The sequence below is a fragment of the Eucalyptus grandis genome, chromosome 7, assembly GCF_016545825.1.
Source record: "Eucalyptus grandis isolate ANBG69807.140 chromosome 7, ASM1654582v1, whole genome shotgun sequence".
Classification (NCBI taxonomy): Eukaryota; Viridiplantae; Streptophyta; class Magnoliopsida; order Myrtales; family Myrtaceae; genus Eucalyptus; species Eucalyptus grandis.
The window spans coordinates 38,142,250-38,169,660 of record NC_052618.1 but is presented as its reverse complement, the minus strand read 5'-3'; the positions used below and the strand labels follow the sequence as shown (position 1 = coordinate 38,169,660).

The following is a 27,411-nucleotide window of genomic DNA, read 5'->3' as shown; positions in this document are numbered from 1 at the left end:
ATGTGGTACTTTGACACCTTTGCCAAGATACTTGCAATGGAGGGCGAATCCCGCTTGAGCAGAGTCGGTCTTGTTCACAAGTACATAAGAAGAATCTTTCTAAATCACTTTGGCTCCGACATCCTCAGAGAAAAGCTGCTTCAGAAAATAGAGGAATGGGTTGAGAGATGTCTAAGAATGTGGTCCAGCCAACCGTGCATCGAAGTGAAACAAGCTGCTTCTGCTGTAAAACTCTAGTTTGTCCGTTTGGGGCATGTTTCCTTTAAAATTTACAGCATTGAAATATTTTCATTGAGCTTACAAGTTATTTTGTTGAACTAACCATCTTTTAGATGATGTTCGATTTCGCGGGGAAGCAACTTTTTAGTTATGATGCTGATGAGGCTTCAGCAGACGCTACCAATGAGAGGTTCAACAGGTTCTTGAGAGGTTTCATGGCATTTCCCTTGAATTTCCCTGGTACTGCATACCGTAGGTGCCTAAAGGTAATTTGAAAATTGCAACACCTCTTATGTTTTCTTACAATTTTATCGACGGAAGAAAATCTCAATCGCCATTTCATTTTCCCCTGCAGTTAGGAAATGCCCGTAGTGCCAACTTCAACACCTAAATGGTTCAAAAAGATAGTATATCTGAGTTTTTTCTTTAGCCATAGAGGACTGACAGAATAGGCTTAAAGGAGTAGGAAAGAATGGTTTATGAAGTAGAAAATTAGTTTAAGGCAAACCTTGGAAACAAAAAAGTTTGGAACCAAATACATGAATCTTAATCTTTTGACAATTCATCGTTTCACTCCGGGAACACAGGGAAATTGATAGATATGCTCAGAGGTATCCTGAAGGAGAGACTCGATTCAGGGAAAACAAGCAATGTGGATTTTCTTGATCAAGCAATTGATAGCATGCGCGATCAGGAGTTCCTGACAGAGGATTTCATAGTTCAGTTGATGTTTGCGGGCATCCTCGCAAGTTCTGAGTCTATTTTGATAATGCTGGCTATGATCTTCAAGCTACTGTCTGAGACCCCAACAGTCCTAGCAGAATTAAGGGTAAGAAGATTTACTTAACGAGTATGAACTTGCCATATTGTGAAAAATTGTTCAATAATGGCAACGATTACATCGTAGGCGAGCACAAACTGATCCTTGAAAGAGAGAGCAAAAGTACTGCACTTTGTTGGGATGAATACAAGTCGATGACTTTCACGATGCGGGTGACCAGAATCCCTTCACAAGAATATATATATATATATATATATATATATAATTACGCCTTCTATGCAAGCATGTTCCAACATGTAAAAGTACTCATTGAAAAAAAAAACACTTCAGGTAATAAATGAAACACTCAGGCTGGCAAATACCGTTCCAAGGGTACTCCGAAGAGCATTACAAGATATCCCACTGAAAGGTAAGTGGTCCCGATGGATGTTTGCACTTTTGAAACTCTAATTAGCAATATACTCTCACAAACTATGCACTTGCAGGATTTACGATCCCAAAGGGTGGTCGATCATGGTAGTCACGACCGCTCTTCATACCAATCACAATGTGTTTGAGAATCCTCTTGAATTTAACCCTTGGCGCTGGAAGGTGCGACACTTGAAAAGCTAGCAGATATTTCTTGATCTTTCTCTTCAATAAATCTTCATGGACTGAATTTTTTCTGTCTTCTTGGCATATCTTGATGTCCATTGCATATCAGTATCTAGATTCAGGCACAATATCGCAGAACTTCACGCCTTTTGGTGGAGGAATGAGACAATGTGTGGGTGCAGAATACACTCGAGCCTTCTTATGTGCATTTCTTCATGTGTTGGTCACAAAATTTAGGTAGACAAATTCTCATTCCTTTTCCAAATATATTGGTTGTCTCTGGCAAGAAAATGTGGCCGAGATCTCGTGGCAGTTGTCTCATGATCTTCTTTTATGTCTACTTATTTACAGGTGGACGGAAATCAAGATAGGAGATGTCTACCGCAATCCCGTACTAGGTTTTAAAGATGGTGTTAGCGTAAAGCTTTCAGAGTCATGGGACTAGGATATTATGATCGAGTATCGATCTGAATTAAAGATCCCCATCCTTTAGATATCATGCACATCTAAACTTTTCCTTTTGCCTTTTTGCAGCGTACGAAGAGGTCAAAACATGAGAAAAGTCTAAATAAAAAGCACATAAAATTGCTTCTCTATAAGTATGCTTCCAGGAAGATTGATGATTTTTACCGATAAGCATTTTGGGATAAGCATTTTGGGGTCATTTATTATAACAATATAAGGATGAATCGTCAGAATTTTTCTGATGTGAACTATATTAATTGATACTGTAATTTACTATTCTACAGGATTAATCTAATAAAGTGAGATATTATTAATTAGTCTAATATTGAACTGGTTATTATGGGCCAAGTTGAGCTCAACCTGTGATGAGATGGTCTAGCCGAAAATTCTATAAATAATGATCATGTCTCTCATCTAATCCTAACACACAAATATCCTCATATAAGAAGCATTTATGGAACACTAAGGGTGAGGGTAGTCACATTGAGCCAATGATACAAAGGACAATAGAGGAGAAACACTTGAGCTTTGAATCATTATTGTTTCACATCAAGAATGATGGATTTTAAATCAAGCGCACAGATCTTTTTACTTATTTATATGCATTCTTAATTCTAATTATGGAGATCTTCAGTGCGCTTTCACAACTTACATGTGGCATCAGAACAACCATAATCTAGAACTTGAATGTACGGATTCGAGCATTTTTCATGATTTTTTGTGCGGTAAAAATCAAATTTGATCACATAAATGGAAAGAGCTCGTTGAGAAAAGCATTTTGAGTGGTCGCAAGACACTAGGGGACGTTGTACGTGCTTCCATGCATGGCCATGCGCGCATTGTAGCAGTGTGTGCGTTGCACGTGCTTGGCGGGCTCTCGCTAGGGCTTATGTCAACGAAGTTGGGAAATGGGTCGACCTGGCTCGAACCCAGGACCCGAGTTGACCGAGTTGTTTGTTGATTGTACCATACCTGACGTTGACTGGATCTGTTACGCTCCGATTCTCCGAGCATGTGCCCATCCCTCGGTGGTCGATTAAATTGCGACGTTCCAGGACGCGTCACCGATCCATTCATTTTAATGTGCATATGGAAGCGAATAATTAATCCCCAGACAACATGGAGATGTGATAGAAAAGTAGGGCCACAATTTTTTAAAACCAACCCACACCTTTATATACATTTCAAGCTATGTCATATACAATATTAGCCGACTATATACAAGCTCTGCAAAAAGGGGGCGGGCTACAGATCCTCTAATTAGTCGAGTCTTCGACTGAATACTCCGAGGTCCCTGGATCTAAAAGATCCGAGTCTACCATTGAACCACAAGGAGGATCTACCGTGCCTTTTCCAAAAGCAACCTCCAGCACCGATATAAGGACCTCAAACTCTGGTATGGGACCTTCATTCTGTCCATTTCGCTTACGACGATACCATGATCCGTATTGATGAGGTACCTTATAGGGTAGACCCACATCAACATAGACCACGAACCTCACGAGTTCATAGACCCATCCCCTTGGGTTCCCATGAAGCGGAATATAACACCTTTACTCGGTAACCTTCTTTGATTGGCCAAAATGCTCGGGAAGAGCTGCCATTTAAGAACCTGAAAATGTTATCCAACAACGGGATGAGACGATGGCATCTCAACAAGTTCACCCCCTAAGACCCGACTAAGAAGGAAATACGCTTAAAGGCTATCTAGTTACGCATGAGATAGAAGACTTACTTTTGTCTCAGTCCTTTCCTGCAAGTCAGTATAATTCATATATTCACTGAATCACTTCAACAAATAAATACATCAAGTCAAATCGAGCCATCGATTAATTGATCCAGTCGATTCCATGTCAACAGAAACCTTGTGTAGAAAATTTTAATTTCATCACAATCATTAACAACTAATCTCGATATAGTTATCTATACTTGATTAAGAAAAAATCCGAGTCTTTTGACATGTTCAAGTGTTTTCGAATTGAAATCAAGAAATAGTTGGTAAAAATCTTAAAAGTAATCAAATCTAACTGTAGTGGTGAATATTTTGATAAGTATGATAATGTTGGATAACTTAAAAGGTCATTTGCCAAATAGTTGGAGGATCCTAGGATAGTAGCTTAGTTGACTATGCCTAAAAGTCTTTGTCGTGACCTAAATTTCGGGTGCACCACCTAGGGTTTAGGCTATTGGACTACTGAGTTTTAAACTTAGCTCGGGTTCTCCTAAACCCATACCAATTCGTGACTTAAATTCAAATTTTTAACATGCAAATGGATTTTATCTAGGAGTTGCCACTAATTAGTTTATGTAAGTCGATTAGACACTTAAGTAAAATAATAGGAGAATTATTTTACTCCTACGAACAAGAGATTTTAGGTACGGGACTTGGTTACACTAGATTTTTCTAATATCTTTTCGGTGCCATTTCTTTTATTTTCAAAAATGTCTTTGTAGGCGGCTTGGTTTAATTTTAATTTAAATTACTATCATGCAAAGGGTAATCACACAAGTGCTCAATCATTATTAAACACTTCATGAATCAAACAAATTACATCAAAATAAATAAACACACAAAACAAACAATTTTTTTGGATTTTCTTTTATTTCGGAATTAAAACATGCACTTTAACTACATGACCTAATTTTACTAACAAGCTATTTCTAATTAAGTGAACCTAACATGCAAACTAATTGACATGCACCTAATATTTTTGTTTTTTTTAATTAAATTTTGTAATAAAGGAAACCTAATTAAACCATCTAAAATGAATAATTTTTAATTTATTTTAGGGATTAATTTGACTTAAACCCTATCCTATCTTAGAAAACTATTTTCTTAAGAAAAATGTACAAAGATTATCTAAGCCCTTATAAAAAATAATTAAATCCAAGCCTAATCTATTCCAAAAAATTATAGAAATGTGCAATCTAAAAATGCAATTCTAATTTATGAAACCAACATGTTTTGAAGCAAGATTTGATTTTTGAATTTTTTTTTTTTTAGTGTTTTTCAAGACAAGCAATTATCATATAAACATTATATCTAAACTAATTGAGATATTCATCAAACGAAGGATTAAAATAACCGAAAAAGGTCTCACAAATTAAATTAACGATTATTTTAACCTAAACATCACAATATAATTAAAAATTTGAGAAAGTTCAAAATAATTAATTTGATCCAAAGCCTTGCTGGTCAAATTAATAATTATAATGATTTAATAACCAAAATGCTATCAAAATGCCCAAAAAAATTAATATAATTAAAAAATGATTCAACGTTTACGAATCAAATTAATAATTATAATAATTTTGGACAAAATCCTGCAGAAATGTCTACAATATTCATAAAATGAACATCGACCCAATGTTTCAATTTAAATAACTAAAATTTAAATAATAATAATAATAATAATAATAATAATAATAATAATAATAATAATAATAATAAAGCAAAATAAATGAAAAATAAAAATAAAAATAAACTACCTAAGGGGAACTCAACACGACGCGCGGCAAACGCGTTGACAGGTGGACCAGCGACGGCTTCGGCGAGCGGGCGAAGCGGCGTTTGCGGCGTCGGTGGCGCGGGCTGGCACGGAGGTGCGGCACGGCGACCAGCGGAGGAACGGAAAACAGAAGCAGCGGCGACGGGCTGGTTGCTGCGGGCTGCTGGTGGCGTCGGCGCTCGGAGGCGTTCGTCAGAGGGTTGTAGGTAGCGGCTCGTGGAGAAGGCGCGGCGGGCGACGGTGCTGCACGTCGCGGGCAGGACCGGCAGGGTGGCGGTGGTGCGCCGGAAGGAGGACGGTGGCGAGTGGGCTGCAGCGGGGCGAGTTGCAGGTCGCGGGTGAGGCGCGGTGGTGAGCGGAGACGCGGTAGAGGCTCGGCGAGGGGGGCGGTCGCGGGTTGCAGAGGCGCGGCGGCGTCGGGCTCCGAGCGGAGGAAGGCAGGCAGAGGCGCGGCGGAGGCGAACTGCTGCGGCGGAGGTCCCGCAGACGGCGAGCGGAAGCGTCGGCGAAGGGAAAGCAGCAGCGGCGGAGGCGTCGTGCAGAGCGACAGCAGCAGTGGTGAGCGTTTGGGTCGTCGCAGCCGCAGTAGGCGTCGGGCGCTGGCGGGGCGACGGTGACCGGCGAGCAGCAGCTGGGTCGCGGGTCGCAGCGGCGGTGGTGAGCAGTGGCGTCGGGCAGTAGCAGCTTCACGGGGGCAAGAGCGACGGCGACAGAGCTTCGGGGGTCAGAGGTGTCGAGATTTTTCGCGGGGGAACGAGCGGGCTGCTATGGGCGCCGGGCGGAGGGCTGCGACGGCGGTGACGCGGGTTTGCTGACGAGGCGGAGGTGCAGGCGTCGATTGCGCTGAGGGGGCGTCGGTCGCCTGTTTGCTGCGGCGTCGGGCACGCCGCAGCTCCTGCGGGCAGCTGCGGAGGAGCGGAGGACGCTGGCGAGCGATGGGCGGTCTGAGGCGCGGTGCTCACGGCTGCAGAGGCACGATCTGCAGGGCGTGGACGTCGAGCCCCGGTTTGGTGAAGAAGAAGACTCCTTCTTTTTCTTTCTTTTTGTGCTTCTTTATTTTTCCTTTCTCTGCCCTCACGTCTCTCTCACTGTACCTTTCTGTACCTTTTCTGCACTCATTCAGTAAGCAAGACTCCCCTTGTTGACTGATTGAATGGACGAAGGCTTCTTTTCTCTCTCTCCTTTTATTTTATTTATTTTATTTTTTGTCTCTCACGCCTTCTTCCCTTAATTCATGATTTGTAAATTGAGCATGATCTTACAATCGGCTTAATTTTTCCTTAAATGTTTTATTCTTTTCCTTTTATCAAACTCCTTACTTTTTTATTCACCTAATTTCTTTGATCAAGAATTTGCTTTCACATTTACCAAAAATTGAATATTCTTCGGAATTCCCAACTTCTATGCACGATCAATTAAATTGGTTTCCCCATTTTTTTCTTTTTATTGGTTCTAATGTGTTTTTTATTTTTTATTTATTTAGGGTTGCCAAAATTAGGTATCAACAGTCTTGAAAAAAATGGTGTATTCGAAAGGTGTAATTGTACCCTTGTAGCCATGATGAGAAGTATGATTAGTATAATCAATTTACCCAATTTTCTATGAGGTGACGCTTTGAAAGCGGCCTTTCACATACAATACCATATTTCTACCAAAGTTGTTCTATTAACTTCCTTTGGAGTTGTGGACTAGAAAATGTTTCATGGCCTTTCCTCTTAATGTCCCAGGTACTACATACCATAGGTGCCTAAAGGTATTTGAAAACTTGCAACACCTCTTATGTTTTCTCAGATTTTTTCGTCGGAAGAAAATCTCAATAACCATTTCACTTTCCCTTGCAGTCAAAAATTGCATTTAGTGCCAATTTACCAGCTAAATTGTTACAAAAATATAGTATATCTGAGTTTTTTTTTTTTTTTTTTTGTCATTGAAGACTGACAGAATAGGCGTTAGGGAGTTGGAAAGCATGGGCTATGAAGTAGAAACTTAGCTTAGGGAAAACCTTGGAAACTTTTGAGCCAAATACATGAATCTTAATCCTTTTGACAATTCATCGTTTTACTCCAGGAACACAAGAAATTGATAGATATGCTCAAAGGTATCCTGAGGGAGATACTCAATGCAGGGAAAGCAAGCAATGTAGATTTTCTCGATCAGGCAATTGACAGTATGCATGATCAGGAGTTCCTAACAGAGGATTTCCATAGTTCAGATGATGTTTGCAGGCATCTTTGCAAGCTCTGAGTCTATTTCGTCAATGCTGGCTATGATCCTCAAGCTACTGTCCGAGACCCCAGCAATCCTAGAGGAATTAAGGGTAAGAGGATTTACCTAATGCGTATGAACTAACAATATCTAAAAAATTCTCTTATGCCATATTGTAAAAAATTGTTCAATAATGGCAACAATTACATCGTAGGCCGAGCACAAACTGATCCTTGAAAGGAGAGAGGGCCAAAGTACTGCACTTTGCTGGGATGAATACAAGTCGATGACTTTCACGATGCAGGTGACGCGGAATCCCTTCATTGGCATTTTTATATCTATGCCTTCTATACTTCAAAGAAGAATCATGTTCCAACATGTAAAGAGTACTCTATGAAAAAAAAACCTTCAGGTAATAAATGAAACACTCAGGCTGGCAAATACTGCTCCAGGGCTACTCCGAAGAGTAGTTCGAGATATCCCAGTTAACGGTAAGTGGTCTCGATAAATGTTCGCACTTTTGAAACTCTAATTAGCAATATACTGTCACAAACTATGCATTTGCAGGATTTATGATCCCAAAAGGGTGGTCGATCATGGTCGTCACTACTGCTCCACACGAATCCCAATGTGTTTGAGAATCCTCTTGAATTTAACCCTTGGTGCTGGAAGGTGCGTGCCTTGAAACTTAACTAGCAGATGTTTCTTGATCTCTCTTTTCAATACGTCTTCATTGACTGAATTTTTTCCTGTCTTCTTGGCATAACTTGATGTCCATTGCCTATCAGGATCTTGATTCGGGCACAGTATTGAAGAGCTTTATGCCTTTCGGTGGAGGAATGAGACAATGTGTTGGAGCATAATACACTCGAGCCTTCTTATGTGCATTTCTTCATGTGTTGGTCACAAAGTTTGGGTAGACAAATTCTCAATTCTTCTGCGAATATACTGGTTGTCTCTGGCAAGAAAATGTGGGGCCGAGAATTCATGGCAGTTGTCCCATGATCTTTTCTGTCTACTTATTTACAGGTGGACGGAAATCAAGATAGGAAATGTCTACCGCAATCCCATACTTGGTTTTAAAGATGGCGTTAACGTAGAACTTTCGGAGTCATGGAACTAGCAGTCCTTTAGGCGGCAATTGCATCAAACATGATCGAGTATCGATCTTGGTTCGAGATCCCCCGGGTTCCAGATCTTATGCGCATCTAAACTTTTCTTTTTTCCTTTTTGTTGTGTACGAAGAGGTCATGACATGAGAAAAGTCAAATCAAAAGTAGATAAAGTTGCTTCTTCGTAAGTATGCTTCAGGGAAATCGCTGATTTCCCTACCAACGAGCATTTTCGGATCATTCGATATGATGATACAAGGATGAATCGAACCAGCACGTCTCATTCTAGCATGACAAGTCTGAAGCCGAGATTCCAAGCTAATTCCGATGCCTATCATATAGTAGACAATGCCGCAGCATGTGTATTTTAGATGTTATATATATTAAGATTATCTATAATATTCTGAATATCTTCACGAAATTCTGAATATCTATATTACTTTGAATATCTTCGTAATTGATTGTAATTGATTGTGTAATATTTTGTCACTATAGATAACCATCTTATAAAGCCTATAAGTAAGCTCATATACTCCTTATCAAAATACATCGAAATATACACAAAATTCTCTATTTCTTTCTTCCGTAGTATTCTTAATTTGGTATTAGAGCCTCTTTCTTGAAAAGCTATTTCCTTAGAAGTTTTCGCAATAGGCTAAGTTCACTCCACGTAATCGTTAAGATGTTAGTCGTGTAGGTCGCGTCACTCTCGTTTCTCCACCAAGTCTGCAACTTCAGTTGCTGGTAAAGAGTCCTCCACATCTTGTTTGTCGGTATCGCTAGACTTATATTCTTGACAACGGACGCCGCTGCCACGAGTTGCCACCAGCCGCCGTGTCGGACTCATCAAAACCGTCAACGATAAGTCGATTTTGGACGCATTAAGCTGGTTATATTTTACCATAAAAGACTTTAGACAGGTTCTCCGTCACTCAATGAATCCAACAAGCCAAACGCCGCCCAAAGGACGTCACATGCGCCCTCACGCGCACTCACAGATTTTGCGCATTAGATCCACAAGCCCACGTGCGTCGCACACGATTAGAAGGCCGGCTGTGGATTGCTGACATCACTATTGCATCATCTTGATGTCATCTGCTGCTGCTTCTAAGCCATGTCACCTCCACGTCATTTGCTTGTCACCTGCCACGTCATTCAACACATCAGCTCCACATCACTACTGACCGTTGAACATTGATCGTTTACCATTGACTAATCGATTCCTAAGGTATTTCGACGTGCCGATCCATTTTTGGCGTTATTTCTCCATATTCGCACTCCTAGTACTTTTTTTTTTTTTTTGTGGACAGGAGGAACCGGCGCAACCGACAGCGTGTCGTAAACCCCCTGGGCGACACGTGCTAGCCACCACACACGTGCCACCAGGTAAGTCACCTAGTGGCTCCGCCAGCCTCCCTGCTTCGCAGGGGCTTTGAACACTCGACCTCTCACCGGGAGAAGGAGCGCCTACCCAGCAGAGCCACCCTAGCGGGTGGTCGCACTCCTAGTACTTATTTCTTGGTGATTACATGAATTAGTGTTTTCCAATGGATAAAATGGACATGTCAATACTCATTCAAACTAATTGAATAGATTGAATTATATTTTATGCACCCAAGAAATGTCAGTTTTTTTTTTTTAGAGGACGCAAACTTTGGCAATTTGCCCTCCTGCAAGGATTGATGAAAAAATTGGGGAAAAACTTATTGAACGTTTGGAGGACTGGAATAGCAAGAATAGTTAGATTTTAACATGATTTCAAAATACTTCAGCTCCTTCCATCAAGCTACAGTTTGGTCACCTCAATATAGCAAACGAAGTGTGGATTGCCTCTTGGCCATTTCTCCACCTTGAATATTGCTCATCAGTATCAATTATTAGGAATTTTGCATTGCATGCATCAGAAGACTAGTCAATCTGTTAACGATTTTTTTCCCTCCATGCATGTTGCTTGGGATCAATTGGCTTTATAAAAGCCGCAATCGGAAGTTTATGCTGATGCTTGCAAGTTTGCTAAATATCATGATCTATGCATGTTATGCAATTTCTTATGGCACTCAATGATGATTTTGAATCTACACAAACTTCACTTTTACATCGAGATCTGTTTTCTCGTCTTTAGACAATTGTATCAAAATTATTGACTAAAGAGACTCGGCTTATACTTTGAAGGTGCACTGCCCCATCTTATCTACTCCTTTAGACGTTGTACTTGCCACACTTGCCTCTTCCTCATTGCATAGCAAATATTGCGCATATTGTCATCGAACTAGTCATCTTGCATCCATTGACTATCAGCGACAACCTAGGCAACCTATAAGGACAAACAACCAGTCTTGATAAAGAGGCCCACTTGCATGCTTGTCTACCATTGTTGTTTCAATTAGGGGTTCTCCTAACAGCTCATCTATTACTTTATCTTTAGAGGATCTCTACTCCATCCTTCGAGAATCTAGTACTTCTAGCTCTTCAATCCCTAGCTTTTCTATATTGTTTGTGATTCTAGGGATTTTTTATCGATGGTTCTTTAATTCAGCCTGCTACAATCACATTATTTTGAACACCAATTTGTTTAAATCAAAGTATTTGTGTGACATCATGATTTTCCAATTCTGTTTTCAATTGAATGAGTCGGGCATTTCATCTTCGCACATATAGCTCTCTTTTCTAAGTTGGCCACTTACGAGATAACTAGTCTATCAGGTGAAGCCGTTAAGGGATTTTAACGCAATAGACTTGAGAATTCAAACATGAAATGACTGTTTGACCGTACTAATCTGTAAGGGTCACTACGGCACAGACCGATTAGAGACCGGAGATAAGTCGACTCGACTAAGGCATATGATTAAGTGTGAGTGATTCCACATGATCGCACAATGTGTCGAAAATGCACTTTGTGGCTCGAAAACAATCGACCATAGGTCCATTGCACAAAAAGTTCCTAAAAGCTATTCGGTAGATTAGGATGCGCTAAAATCGCGTCAGATTGAAATTAACCGAGAAATTGAATCCGATCTTAGAAATTGGAAGTTTTGTCATGTCACAAATCATTTTAGGAACGTCGGACTTCTATGGCCTAAGAGATTAATGATGGAACTTGGTTATGCTCCTATCTTCGAGATGAGGTTGTTCTACACAACCATCATCAGTATATCTCATAATCCTATTCAGCATGATCGTAAAAAACACATTGAGGTATATCTCATAATCCTGTTCATTAAGCAGAACTCAGATACCAAGGTTCTTTGATTTTTGTATGTAAAATCAGAAGATCAACTAGCAGATATACTAATGAAGGCTATATCAAATAAGATTTTTTACAGCTCACTTGACAAGTTGGGCATCCAAGATATCTATGCACCAACTTAAGAGGGAGTATTGGAGATAGATATGATTTTATCCTTGACCTTGATCTTAATTGATATAATCAAAGATGCTTGGAGATAAAGTAGGAAATTATAATCGTATGGTAATCTTGTTTATCCTTTCTGCTATTCTTATCTTTTATATTATAAATTTATACATGTACAAGGATGAAAAGAAGAAGATTAGAATTTACCTCAAAAATACATCTTCATCGTCTCGTTCTTCACTTCCTCTTTTCTTCCTTCTTGGTCTTAATTTATGTTTTACCAAGTACGCCTCGATAGTCACGTATTAATAGAGTTTTCATAGTCGGGTGGTGAGGACTGGTCTTCTCGCGCATCTCGACGGCTTCGCTTCACGAGTCACAGAAGGGTTTTCAGCAAGAATGCTGCTGGGTGCATGAACATATAGATATTTGCCTTCCTTTTAGCCTACTCTCTCTTTTACTTGTTCTCAAAACTGTAGCAGCATTTGGATCTCATCTTCGGAAATGGGTCGGTCAGATTTTGTTGGGAACACAAAAGTCAAATGGAAATATGAAAAAGAAAACATTATCTTGCTCTTTCCATATGAGCCCACGTCGGTACGGGATCAAGCTCTGTGGCACCCCCGATTCCGCCTGAGGTCGCCACAGGTGATCTTTCCTAATTACTCGATCTCATATAACTTCACCGATCGATACCCTTTTGACCAGGGATTATTTTATTTTTTTTGAAACCGGTCCCAGCACAACTTATTAGCGGAAGCATAAACAAGTCTCACCACCTCTCCCTCCAATAACCATAATGCAATACACACCAACTACGCACCATAAGAAAAGATAATGTCAATTCACTCTTATTTATATTTTCATGATGGACATCAAGGTCGATACAACAAAAAGGCCAAGGTTTTAACTATACTTGGCTACCACCCCAAAAAGGACTCGATTCTACATCGAACATGTAGCACCCTCCATCAACGAGCGTCGGCTATCTCCAAAAAGTGTCAGCTCTCATCAGCTATACGCGCCATCATACCCAATCCGGTGCATCGGGTGGCGGCGGCGGTAACATCCCTAACATAACTCCGTCATGTCGGACATGAATAGATAAAAACTCTTGGATGACCGGGCCATCAGCTCGACCCACATTGTACATCACCAGTACTTAGACTCAAACAAAAACTAAACCAGGAGCACCGACATAGACATGCTCAGTACACTCCACATCCACATCAGTAGGCATGCCATAGTAAGTACCGCGTGCAACTGGTAGCAAAGGCATCTTTCTAATATGAAATGTTAATTTCCAAAAGGGTGAGTATAACCACTCAGCAGTAAAGATCCACCACACTACTCAATGCGTCAAACAGAACAATCAAGAATAAAACACATATCATTCATGCATTCAAGCATACCTTACCTTACAATCATGCATATATCACCATGCCATATGTGCATATACCACCATGCACTCATTATCAAGCATTCATGCATATATCCATGCCATATGTGCATATACCACCATGCACTCATCATCAAGCATTCATGCATATTTCCATGCCATATGTGCATATATCACCATGCACTCATCATCAAGCATTCATGCATATATCCATGCCATATGATACAGTCTCAATTTTTATCATTCTAGGGACCAGTGTTTTCATCCCACAATTTATCGCTTGTATCCAACTTGGCATCACGAGGAACCTCTGGCACACACCTCCGAGCATCCGGCACCCCCACACTCCGGGCATCTCGTATCCCAACTAGCATCACGAGGTATCCCCCGGCACACACCTCCGAGGCTTCCGACACTCCCACTCTCCGAGCATCTCGAAACTCCTGAGGACATCCAGAACCCCCACACTCCCGGCATCCGGCACCCCCCATTCCAGGCATCTCGAAACTCCCGAGGCATTATCGGCTCACACCTCCAATAGTCTCGTTATTTCCTCAAGTTATATCCACACACATGTATCTCAATTTTCAACATGATATTCGATGCAATAATATCAAAGATCTCAACCAACTTTTCATGCCATATAACATGTCATATGTCATCACATATGCAGCAAGATCAACCACTCAAGGTATTACATCACATGGATAATTTCATTCATTTTTCAAAACACATCAATGTTTCGGATAAATCAGAATGCATTCCTCTAATTAAAACTCCAGAAAAATTAGTAAATGACATTAATAAATTCTGAAAACTTGACACATTATAGACGAGACCTAAAGGCAGATATCTCATGAATAACTCCATGCCAAAAGAATCTCACACAAAACAGTATGGTCCATGCATCACAGAATTCAAAACTTCAATATTTCAGCTTGCACAGTTTCAGGAGTAATTTAAATTAAATACCCAAATGAACTCCAAAAATTCTGAAATTTTGACATGTTATAGAAAAGTCGTAGAGGTAAATATCTCATGAGAAATAGAAACCCAAATCATTCTAGATTAATAGATATAGATGATTTATTTCCCCTGTTCTCGGTGTTATCTTTTCCAGATTATCATCTTTCAAAAGAAACTCATTTCATCGACTTACATATCTTCATTTCTTCTAAATTTTTAGTATGTTGTTCCTCAGTATATTATCTACAACTTTAGTTAAGGACACACGAACAAATTTTAACTGTATAATTTTATAAAAATCACGGAATCATGCTGGGTCGAAGTAACGTTTTTCCCAGATCCAGTTTCTTCAAAAGACAACGATTTCACCGCCCTATATTTGTTCATTTTCTCTAAAATTTTGATATGTTCTACCTCAAGAAGTATAACACAAATTTCATTAAGAAGTCAAAGTGATATTTTCACAAGAAAGTTACTTTACAGACCAAGAAATCTCTAAAGGTCATCACAACGAATTCCAGATCTAAGTCCTCCAAAGAAAAATCATTTCACCAACCAATACTTGTTCGTTTTGCCTCAAATTTTAGTATGTTGTTCTTCAAGGTGTTATCTACAACTTTCATGGGGAGATCAAAACAATATTCCAACTAAAAAGTCACATGCAACACACAAACTCACGGACGGTCGAACTGGTCTTTCCAGAAACAGCATGCATGACCAACGAATCCCTCTTCAAAGCTCCGAAATCTCATCCTATATACCACAACCAAGACTTACCATCTACTACACATACACACAACAATGCAAGGAGTAGGTTTAGGACTTCACTTGCCTTAAACTCAAGCACAAACAGCAACAAAAACAGTGGCAAAGTGGCGAACGGACGGTCTTCTTCTTCCTCTCGCACGCCCGCTTCCTCTCTTTCTCTCTTCCTCTCTCTTGGTTCCCTTTCTCTCTCGGACAATACTCTCTCTCTCTCTCTCTCTCTCTCTCTCTCTCTCTCTCTCTCTCTCTCTCTCCACCCATCTGCCTCTCTCCCTTTAGCTTTCTTCCCTACAATCATTTGCAATCATTTGATTGCATGAAGCTGCCCAAGGAAGCCAATGGGGGCAGCCACACTTGGCTCCTCCTCCATGCCACTTGGCAGCTCACATGCAAAGTTGATGGGCTTCAAGGCTGGGCCGGTCTTAGGCCTTCATGGGCCGAATGAATAGGGGGCTGGTGTGGGCTGGTTGGACGGTCTTTGGGCCTAAAGATCAGCCCACCCTCTCCTATTCCTATCCCCTTTAATCTTTATTTAAACAAACACCTAATTTCAACTTATAAATCCACAAGACTTTGTAATTTAAATCAATAAAATTCTACTTATAAAGTGCACCACCAAGAATAAGATTTCTATATCAATTTGCACCTAAATAAAATCCTTGGCCTTAAATTAATTGAAATTCATTAATTCAATGGCTAATACAAAATCAAATGGCACTTCAATTACCTAATCATGGTTCATGGTGCTCCAGAGGTTGTCACGAGATTTTTGGATGCCACAAGCTTTGCAATGATAAATTCTTCCATTGATAAGCTTTGACCGGCGGCGATGCCACTAGTGGTGACGTCGATGGGCGCTTTCCTCTTTTCTCTTTTCGTTCTTTTCTGGTTCTTGTTTGTGCATAGAAGATCACCTGGAAAGAGAAGAAGTTTACCTTGAAATATAAAAAGACGAAAGATACGTAGAGACAGCTCAGTTAAAGTACGTCACCACTTGGCATATCTAGGAAATTCCTTTTGTCTCTTATAACATGTTATCTTGTTGTATGATATATTAACCTTTTAGTTGAAATTTTTAACATAGTATTAGAGTCGGGCTTTCAAGTCCTTTATATCTCGGGTTTTTGGGCATTTGTGACTCCCCTTTGTTCAATTCCATGTGCCTTCTTGTATACGACTTTAGTTTGATTTGCACTTCAAATGAGGTGTTAAAGTATGATCTTATATCACTTGATTATTGAGTTCAATTGCACATTATAAATATATTGTCTCTCTCTAGTTAAAGAGTTTGAGCTCAAGGTTTCACTTTACGGAGTCAATTTTTTCTCACAGCAAAGGAAATACTCCGTAAACAGTATTATTTGAGTAAATTATAAAAGCAAAGTAAACATGGGTTTTACCAAATTGACATAAGACGTATAACTTGCAAGTACTCATCCATGATATATTGGACCTAAGTAAGTCCTTAAAAGGCTTCATCCTGGTTAAATTTAAACCTTGAAAAGGCATTCCCTCCTTTTATAGAAGACAAAAGCGGTTTCTCCAGCATATATATATATATAGGGAAGCTTGGGGGTGTTGAGCGTGTTCGCATCGGCACGTTAAAATAAAAAACGCAGTCCTCTTAATCCACATGGGTTATCATTTATAATTAAGAAAATATGCGGGTATAAAGTTAGAAAAAAACACTTTTTTTTTCTAGAAAATGGTTTCCCGCAAAGCATAATCTTTTACATGAATTTTTCTCCAAATCAAATAAACTGTTTTTATTAAAATATTTAAATAAAACTGTCGTGGATTATTAGGCAATACATTCGAAAGTCTAATTTTGTCCTCAAGTCAATCCGGGTAAACACTATATTGATTAAGAAATAGACAGCTTGCCATGTACTCTACAGTTTCAAGATGATTTTCTAAAGGTAAAAAAGTGATGCTAGTCAAGAGGTCGGTTCAAAAACGATGGTTGCCAATATGCGTTGAATTTAGGCACATAATGTTCCCCAAGCTATGCTAATGCTGGACCGAGCATTGGTAAAGGCAAGTGAAACACGTAAAATCATATTTTCCCGAAGAACTGTTTCAAGAGAAATCGACAGATGGGCTATGATGCACGGACACGTTCTATGAGCTTCTGTGTCGTGTCGGATATTCCGACATGTGTCTGATACACTTGAATACGTTTGGACAAGCGGTCAACGCGTGTCGAAAAATCCGACACGTAGTCAATTTTTTCTGACACGTTTTCACTCGTGTGTCCAGAAATTGTGAGAAGCATGGTGGCTTCAAAGGCGGGTCTGCAAGTGCGAAGGTGAGAAAATTATTAAAGAAGGCTGCGGCTGCGGCTGTGGCTGCGAAGGAGGGAGGGCCGTAGGCGCGGGGGCAAGCAATTGCGACGAGGTGACCGAGAGAGAGCAGAGATCAAGATGAAGAGAAACAGGCGAGGAGGAGGAAGAGGAGGGTTTTAATTTTAACAAGAAGAGTAGATGAAAAAAAAAATTAAAATGGGGAATCTGGTGCGAAGGGATGGTTGAGAGGATTATTTTAATTTTTAAGGAAATGACAACAATGGTGAGTGATGGGGGAAAGAAACGAGGGGAGAAACCGGGGAGGAAGAGGGGCTTTGGGGGATGGCGGTTTCTGTGAAGGGATTTTGGAGGGATGGCAGTTTCTGTGAGGAGATTTTGTGTCTTGGGTGAAGCAGCAGCCAGCAAGACGAAAGAAGAAGAAGAAGAAGAAGGGGGAAAGAGAGAGAGAGAGACGAAAAGAAAAAGTGGGGGGCGGCAGGGTGACATGCGGAGGAAAATGGGGAGAAAAGAAAGAGAGAAAAAAAAAGGGAAGGGGGAAGAACTGTTCAAGAGAATTATAAAAGAAAGAGAGAGAGAAAGAAAGGGGAAGGGGGAAGAACTGTTTCAAAGAGAACTATATATATATACACATATAGTTCTCTCCAGAACAGGAAAAGCCACTTGAGCAAAGTGAGATGGAGACGAAAAAGATAGCCATAGTTGGTGCTGGGATCAGCGGCCTCCTAGCCTGCAAAAACACCCTCTCAAAGGGCCTCCACCCCATCGTCTTCGAGTCCAAAGCCGGCATCGGAGGGGTCTGGACAAAGACCGTGGAGACCACGAAGATCCAGACCCCAAAACCAGCCTACCAGTTCTCGGACTTCCCATGGCCAGACTCGGTAGCCGAGGATTTCCCCGATGCACATCAAGTGCTCGGGTACATTGAGTCGTACGCCCGCCACTTTGACCTGCTTAAGCACATCAAGTTCGGCACCAGGGTTCTTAGCATCGGGTACGAGGGGCCACCTGTTGAGGCGATGCAGTCATGGAGCCTGTGGGGCGGTGACGGCAGGCCATTCAGCTCGGGTGGGAAGTGGAAGATCAGAGTGCAGGATTGTCTGAGCCTTGAAACTGAGGTAGACGTATGCTTCCTGTTATTGCATAATTTGGGGGTTGCTCTTCAGTTTCATGTTACTGTCTCATGCCAATACTTATTTAGACCGGCAATCCGTAATAATTTGCATTTCCATTTTGTGTTAATGATTGCTCGGTAGCAATTTCTTAGTTTCTATACCTTACCATCTAATGACAATAACAGACGTATGAAGTGGACTTTGTGATTCTTTGTGCCGGTCGATTCAGTGGCATTCCGAACATACCGGAGTTTCCACCGAACAGAGGCCCGGAAGCGTTCCATAGCAAGGTGATCCACTCCATGGACTATGCAGCTATGGACTACCAAGCTGCGAAGGAGTTCGTCAGTGGCAAGAGAGTGGTGGTCGTCGGTCTGCAGAAATCCGCATTGGACATTGCCATGGAGTGCTCAGCTGTTAATGGTAAATGCGAAACTCCTGAATCCCAACGTTCCTTAAACTGAAGCCTAGTCGTGGCCGCATTACATTTTCTTCACCGTGTGCAAGCCGCTCCTCCAGCTCGGCATTTTGACAAGGGTGGATTTGTGGCAACTTCCTTTTGGTTGAATTTTTTTCCCTGCAGGAGTGGAGCGACCTTGTACGGTGTTGTACAAAACGGAACACTGGAACCTGCCGGATTATCTACCATGGGGCGTGCCTCTCGCACTTCTCTACTTCTCCCGCTTCTCGGAGCTCCTCGTGCATAAGCCCAGAGAGGGCTTGTTGTTGAGCCTCTTGGCCACGCTTTTATCACCCCTGGTACGCGACGAGATAAATCTCTTGCAACTTCTCCTCACAGTGATTGTTCTTTCCAAACAAATGTCGATTTGTTCGCCTACAGTGATATAGGCGCCTTCTTAACTAGAGCTGCAAGAGGAATATCTTTCACCATTTAGTAATATCGAGCCAGTAATTTTGGTCACAGAAACTTGGATTCAGAATTATTCACATGGAGTAATAAATTTGAATTCGAAATTATTCAGATTAAGTGCGTCATATGATTAAATTCATTAGCTGTTACATGCTGTTCATGTAATGCAATCCACTTCAATGACAGAGATGGGTGATTTCCAAGTTTGTTGAAAGCCACATAAAGCGAAAGCTTCAGTTGAAGAAATTCGGGATGGTACCAAAACACAGTTTCCTTCGAGAACTCAGCTCCTGCTTGATCTCGACTGTACCTGAAAAGTTCTACGACAGGGTGGAAGAGGAAGCATAATCTTGAAGAAGGCCCCAGCATTCGGATTCTGCAAGAACGGATTTCAATAGATGGAGAGGTCGAGCCTCTGAATTCAGACTTGGTCATCCTCGCGACTGGGTTTAGGGGCGAAAAGAAGCTCCTAGATTTGTTTTGAGTCACAACTGTTTCAGGACTGCTTATCTGGATCTCCTAATTCAATAGTTCCACTATACAGGTATTGCCCTAGAATTCCCTCCTGCTATAAGCTAATCTGATCCTGTGTCCTGGGTTCTCATGGAGATTTAGGTGCATTTGGTTTTGGGAATGCTTTTTGTCTTCACATTTAGAGAAAATTTTGTCTACTTATTCATCCTTTTTTCTTTCCCGGGAATGTCTTTGGTTTCTCATTGTTCATCTCAACACTTTTTTCTGAGAATGTCTTTGCAAAAATTATAGCTGGAAAACTTTTAAGCATGAAATGTGCACTTTTTGCTTTGGAAAGTTCAGCCAAAAGATGAGTAGCCTGTGTTATTTCTCTATGGTTACCGTCACGGACTCAATTATGTGATCACATCCGATCAGGGAATGCATTCATCCCCGAATTCCCCAACTAGCAGTGATCGGGTTCTCAGAAAGTGTTGCAAACTTGTACACGTCGGAGATACGATGCCGGTGGCTAGCCGAGCTTCTTGCAGGTACGTTCAAGCTACCTTCCATTAAGGAGATGGAGGAGGATATAGAAGAGTGGGAAAAGTACATGAAGCGATCTTCAGGTCCATACTACAGAAGATCATGCATTGGTGCACTTCACATTTGGTACAATGATCAACTGTGCAGAGACATGGGATGGAACCCTAAGAGAAAGAAGGGATTCTTTGCTGAGCTGTTTGAGCCTTATGGCCCAACAGATTATGTCTCTCCATGAAGATGAAATGTGCGTGTATCATCATTTTTCCCCTTTGTATTCCATGTTCAGCAAACTTTCTTCCCCCTCTCTCACTGATGTGGAGTCATATTTTGCACTAAATAATCTATGATTGTTCTTGGAGCACAAAATTCTAGCTTGCCCTAAATTTGAGGATTCAACCATTGATCTACGACCTCAAACCGACTCCTACAATGAGAAATGATTCAGTCAAGTTTTCATCGCTAAGTTGTACAATCCTTCCATGACAGTAACATGAATTAAAGGTGTAGACATATGATGGAGAGGAGAAACTGAAATAATCAAACACTTCTCGTATGAGCCACAGGAAGAAATCAAGTAGTCACTGGAACCTAGTTAGACGTGCTTGAGTCATCGCAGAGGACAATTGGAATGGGGATTCAAATTGAACAGGAAAATCGCATACGTTGCCATTGCAGAAAATGAATAAAGAAAAAAAATCGCAAGTCTGGACACATTGGCGACAACATCGAATTCTTGAAGGTGCAATAGAGTTTCAACATTGCACAACTCCAGGCCATCTAAACTAGCAAACAATAATTCTAGCCATCTAAGAATGGAACCCCAAAAAAGAAGAATCAATTTTTTCCATTTGGAACAAGGGAAGCTACAATTCTATGGTACAGAAGCGCCAAAGGATAAAACAGGCACCTGGCATCTCTGTGACATGCGCAAAACTTACGGACATACCGGCGTGCATTGAAGGCGACAGACATACAAGTAAGCATCAAGCGTGACAGTCCTCGATACAGATGTCATCACTGAATATGATGGAATGAGAGCAGGGGCAAGATCAAAATCAGGAAGAAGTTCCAGCTAAATGCCCGAAAACTGTCCTTCATGGCGAAGCTATTTGAAACTGTTTACAAAACAAGCCCCAAAATATTAGGGAAGTATAGGTAGTGGACTGCAAATCACAATGACAGACGTTCCAGTAATTTACGGACGAAGAAAGTATAAAAAGAATAAAAAGGATTGATGAAAAAAATTGGGGAAAAACTTATTGAACGTTTGGAGGATTGGAATAGCAAGAATAGTTAGATTTTAACATGATTTCAAAATACTTCAGCTCTTTCCATCAAGCTACAGTTTGGTCACCTCAATATAGCAAACGAAGTGTGGATCTGCCTCTTGGCCATTTCTCCACCTTGAATATTGCTCATCAGTATCAACTATTAGGAATTTTGCATCGCATGCATCAGAAGACTAGTCAATCTGTTAACGATTTTTTTCCCTCCATGCATGTTGCTTGGGATCAATTGGCTTTATAAAAGCCGCAATCAGAAGCTGATGCTGATGCTTGCAAGTTCGCTAAATATCGTGATCTATGTGTGTTATGCGATTTCTTATGGCACTCAATGATGATTTTGAATCTACACAAGCTTCACTTTTACATTGAGATCCATTTTCTCGTCTTTAGACAATTGTATCAAAATTATTGACTAAAGAGACTCAGCTTATACTTTGAAGGTGCACTGCCCCATCTTATCCACTCCTTTAGATGTTGTACTTGCCACACTTGCCTCTTCCTCATTGCATAGCAAATATTGCACATATTGTCATCGAACTAGTCATCTTGCATCCACTGACTATCAACGACAACCTAGGCAGCCTATAAGGACAAACAACCGGTCTCGATAAAGAAACCCACTCGCATGCTTGTCCACCATTGTTGTTTTCATTAGGGGTTCTCCTAATAGCTCATCTATTACTTTATCTTTAGAGGATCTCTGCTCCATTATTCGAGAATCTAGTACCTCTAGCTCTTCAATCCCTAGCTTTTCTACATTGTTCGTGATTCTAGGGATTTTTTGTCCATGGTTCTTTAATTCAGCCTGCTACAATCACATTATTTTGAACACCAATTTGTTTAAATCGAAGTATTTGGGTGACATCCTGATTTTCCAATTCTGTTTTCAATTGAATGAGTCGAGCATTTCATCTTCGCACCTATAGCTCTCTTTTTTTAGTTGGCCACTCACGAGATAACTAGTCTATTAGGTGAAGCCGTTAAGGATTTTAACACAATAGACTTGAGAATTCAAACAGGAAACATTTGTTCGACCGTACTAATCTGCAAGGGTCACTATGGCATAGACCGATTAGAGACCAGAGATAAGTCGACTCGACAAAGGCATATGATTAAGTGTGAGTGATTCCACCTGATCGCACAAATGTTGTTGATCAGCACTAGACCGATTTCTCTGTCATTTTAGTACCCTGTGTTCGTATTTGAAATCTTGAGATTTATACAACAACCGAGAGTCGCCAATGTGTTGAAGATGCACTTTGTGGCTCGAAAACAATTGACCATGGGTCAATTGCACGAAAAGTTCCTAAAAGCTACCAGGTAGATTAGGACGCGCTAAAATCGCGCAAGATTGGAATTAATCGAGAAATTGAACCCGATTTCGAAAATTGGAAGTTCCGTCATGTCACAAATCATTTTAGGAACGTCGACTCATCTTTCGAAGATTTTTCTTCAAACCAAGTTTTTCGGCAAAAAATCAAGAATTGACGGAATTGGATCAGGAAAGTTGGAAGATCATTCTTGAGCGCACTTTTGACATCCAAGATGGATTTATTAGCATGGAAAAATGTGGATTTAAGTGAGGACACCTTGGATAAAATTATAGACTTTGATTTGAGCTCAATTGGATTTAATTGGAAGATGATTGAATGGAATTGATGAACATTTGCACAAAATTCGTATGCCATGGGGTATAGAACATTTTGGACCCATTGAAATCTTGCTAAGGAAGATTTGAGGAGAGAGAATGGCTGAGGTCATGGGCTGTCATGGTGGGGGGCAAAGCAAGGACAGTTGAACAAGTGTTTGAAGGCTAGAGAGCCTTTGGGGAGCCCCCTCTTTAGCAGACGTTCTCCCTCAATTTGGGGCTTTCTCCATTGTGGTTGAAGAAGAGAAGCTCGGCAAAAATAGAGAAGCTAGCAGCAAGCCAGCCAGCCAAAGCTCACTCTCTTCCGTCCAAGCGTCGCTCACCGTGGAAGCCGGCCCGCATTTGCCGTCGCACATTCCGGGGAGCCAACTGCTGTTTCGTGAGTTCAGCCGCATCCCAAACCTCCCTAGTCACCGTCCTTGGTCATTCAGCAGCCGTGAGCCATCGTTGAAGCCAGCCAAGCCACCGCAACCACCCGCCTAGCCTCCGCCGTTCCTCCTTGGCTGTTTCAGTCGTAGGTTCCAAGTTCTTCGGTTTTGAGCAGAAACTAAACCAGCAGAAGCTTTGAAGCTTCAAGTCCCATTTCCGGCCCCTTCCCAGCCTTGGTTGGTGTCATCGCTTGGATGTTTATCGCCTGCCTCGCTGTTGCCGTTGCTATGAACTCATCGGATTGCAAAACTTATGAGTTTACTCACTAAACCTTGTTTATGAAGTTAATTATGCTTAAGGGTTGTTTATATTAGCTTAAGAATGGATTAGTGATAATCTAGAATTGTTAGATTAACCTTAGAATGGTTTAGTATTAATCTAATTAGTGAGATTAGCACCATTGAAGTTGGTTTAGTTGAATCCAGTGGACTGTCTGTAGTTCGGATCTCTAGACCCTTGCCATTTGTCATTTTTGTGGATCGAAATGAGTTGCGAATTTGAGGTCAATTCCTTCTTAAGAAATGTTTTAGACATCTTCAGCTACAACATATATTTTTCTCAATATTTTTAGGGATTTAAAATAAGGAGATATCAGCTCCATCATTTACAAATAGAGTTTTAGACTATGTTGGAATTTGTGACATTTTAGGATTCTATGGGTTTTTATAAACTTTTAGGGTTCGAATCTCAAAATAATTTTTTTTCACAAAAGTTGTTTATCACATCATTTATTTTAACATACTCAAATTTCAAATCAAACTAACATGTTTTGGACCTCAAACCAAACTGATTTCGGAAGACATATTTTCTAGAAACGGAACCAGTTTTTTGTGCTGGATTGAGCGATTTATTGGGCCGAATCTAGAAGGATATGGATTAAGTTGTCTTCATAAAAAAATGTACGTTTATGTGTCCCTTACAATATATTAAAATTTGGAATTTTTCCAAAGTCGTTGGATTAGGTTTCTGGATTTAAACTTGGAGACGTGCGAATGTCCCGGTTTCTTCCAATTAAGACCGGTTATGGTTTTGTGGTTGTTCTTGATGTTGTGCTTACTAAATAAGGTGTATTTAGTGATGTGGTGGACTTGGGGCATGCTGATAACTTATGTGTGAGGTCATAAGAGGGATTGCTCTATGTTTGTTGTTTAGTATTATTGCAAAATGTTGACTTGATTAATTTGGTGCATGCATAGTTTGGTTAATTTAATAGTTCAGTTTAATTAACTGCAATTTATTTCTTTATTTAATTGCAATTTATTTAATTATTTTTTAATTTATTTAATTATTTATTATTTCCAGGAATTAACTGGGACAGTAGGTGACCGGAATTCCGTACTGATTGTCGTGGCGTAATTAGTTTATGCAATTGATTGTTAGATTGTGCAATTTGAGTGTGATTGGTGATGGTGGGTTTTTATTTCAAAAATTGTTAACGTAGGTAATTAATCGTGTAAGGATTTATAGTTGCGATAAGTTGACTATTGAGAGTTGTTGGACATGTTGTTGTGAGTTAGGTCAAGAAAGCCACCTAATCTAGGTTGTGCTCGCTGAGCCGTAATTTAGCATTACCACCAAAGTTTTAGTAGGCCATGCTCGCTGAGCCGTAATTCAGCGTTAGGATTGAGTATTTGAGATAACCGTGTAGGCCGTGCTTGCTGAGCCGTAATTCAGCGTTGGGATTGAGTAATTGAGATGAACGAGGAATGGTCTCGTTGACATATAATTGACTGAGTCAATTGATCGATGATTCGATTTGAATTCATGATTGATGTGATGATGTGATTTGATGATTTTTTATTGAATTGATTTACAGGAATGAACTAAGACCAAGGTAAGTCCTCTGTCTCATGAGTAAGCTTAGGTAGCCATTTGGGTGTATTTTCTTCCTAATAAGGGTTTAGGGGGTGGACTTGCTGAGACATTATTTCACTGGTTATTGTATAACCATTTTCAGGTCCTTAAATGGTGGGCATGGAAGACCGAAGCCTCGGAGTCTGTGGAGGTGGAGTTTGAAGGATCAACGTATGTGTCCAACTAGTATGTCATAGGACAGTTCCTTTTTTAGAGCCGGTCTTTTGTAGGCTTTTGATCAGACTCATTTTGTACCTAAACCTTGCCGTTTATAAGAGTGTGCATTTGTGAAATGTTGCCTTGCTTTCTTATCACATGCTGTTTGTTGTCAAGGGTTTTTGTTTTGTTTTTGCATGTGCTTAAAATGAAAGGGTCGGTGACTCGTCCTGGGAAGTCCCAAAATTGTTATCGACCGTAGAGGGATGCGCGCGCGCTCAAGGTTCGGGGCGTGACAATTTACTTTCACAAACACTTAATCTTCATACAACTGATAAGTCAGAGATGTCAATTAGTCACATAGCAAACATTTAAATGTCTACATAGTCATTACCTAACACTTTGATGGTTCCCAAATTCTCCTTAAGCCTGACTATGTGGGTCAATTGTATGAACTTGGCTTTGATATTTACTTCTCCTTTAATGGTTGAGTGGATTTCAAAGAAGAAAAATGATTTCTTTTGTTTTTGTTGCTTATGTTATTACAAAGAACATAATAGGATGCAACGCAGCTGAGGAATTACTCATCTATCTTCTCCCTATGTTGGCTGACATTGCTCTGTAAGAGGAGGTGGTTGTTTGATGTCCTTTGGGCCCTGATTTTCGACTGGGGTTGGCGAGTCTTTTGCTCTAGGGTGGTGTGTGGCTGATTTTTCAGTACTTGGGTTGCTGGTTGCCTTTCCTTCTCTGCTCATGAATACGTTTTTGGGGACGCTCTCTAGCTGCTAGTTGCCTCCGTCTCTGTGTATTTGCTGTTGTTTTGGCCGATCTTGTTTTGGTTCTTTTGTAGCAGTTGTTTAGGCTTCGATGCCTTGTTGGCCTTGTGCTTCCCTTGCTGGACAGCTTGTAGTTTTTTCTCGGCACCCTTCCACTCGTGTGGACTAGGTTGTCTTATGAGTGTAAGTTTTTTGTGCAGATCTGCTTTGTACAATTTTGGTTATAGCTCAGTATATATTTATTTACCAAAAGAAGAAGAAGAAGAAGAAGAACATAACATATAATTATAGGCTAGGATAGCTAGAAAAATAATTTTGTATCTTGATATTGAAAGAGCTAGTATGAACACCTAGAGGGGATGAATAGGTGTGAAGACAATTTTTCGCAACGAATAGTAGAAACAATTTGCTTTTAGAAAATGACAAATTATGAACAAATTCCTATTATAGCATCTAGATAAAACTATGAACATAATAAAGGAGTTCAGTGAATGAAATAACAAGGAATTAGAAAGTTTCAGACTTTGAAAATTTTCTTTCACGCACACTATTGAACAACAGGAGAGTCCACCTTAAACACTCCTTCATGCCTTCTTGACTGTTGGCA

At 40.5% G+C, this 27,411-nt stretch overlaps 1 protein-coding gene and 1 pseudogene across 1 annotated transcript; both read left to right on the top strand.

Moving 5' to 3' along the window:
* LOC104431792 (cucurbitadienol 11-hydroxylase-like) lies at window positions 1-8,896 on the top strand. Its single transcript, XM_039317783.1, has 10 exons — window positions 1-225; window positions 333-459; window positions 807-1,048; window positions 1,351-1,409; window positions 1,486-1,591; window positions 1,704-1,831; window positions 1,946-2,012; window positions 7,636-7,793; window positions 8,341-8,445; window positions 8,803-8,896. Exons 1-10 carry the CDS (start codon window positions 1-3, stop codon window positions 8,894-8,896), a joined length of 1,311 nt encoding a protein of 436 aa, XP_039173717.1.
* Window positions 8,897-18,344: 9,448 nt separating this feature from the next.
* Window positions 18,345-21,021, top strand: LOC104453470 (annotated as a pseudogene).
* The last annotated feature ends 6,390 nt before the right edge of the window (window positions 21,022-27,411 follow it).

What these genes read in the sequence shown, in the direction of transcription:
- LOC104431792 (XM_039317783.1), top strand. Translation starts at nt 1, where the DNA reads ATGTGGTACTTTGACACCTTTGCCAAGATACTTGCAATGGAGGGCGAA. An exon ending in CAGTCCTAGCAGAATTAAGG is followed by an intron (nt 1,049 to 1,350) that starts GTAAGAAGATTT and finishes TGAAACACTCAG; the next exon opens with GCTGGCAAATACCGTTCCAA. An exon ending in GTTTTAAAGATGGTGTTAGC is followed by an intron (nt 2,013 to 7,635) that starts GTAAAGCTTTCA and finishes GTTTTACTCCAG; the next exon opens with GAACACAAGAAATTGATAGA.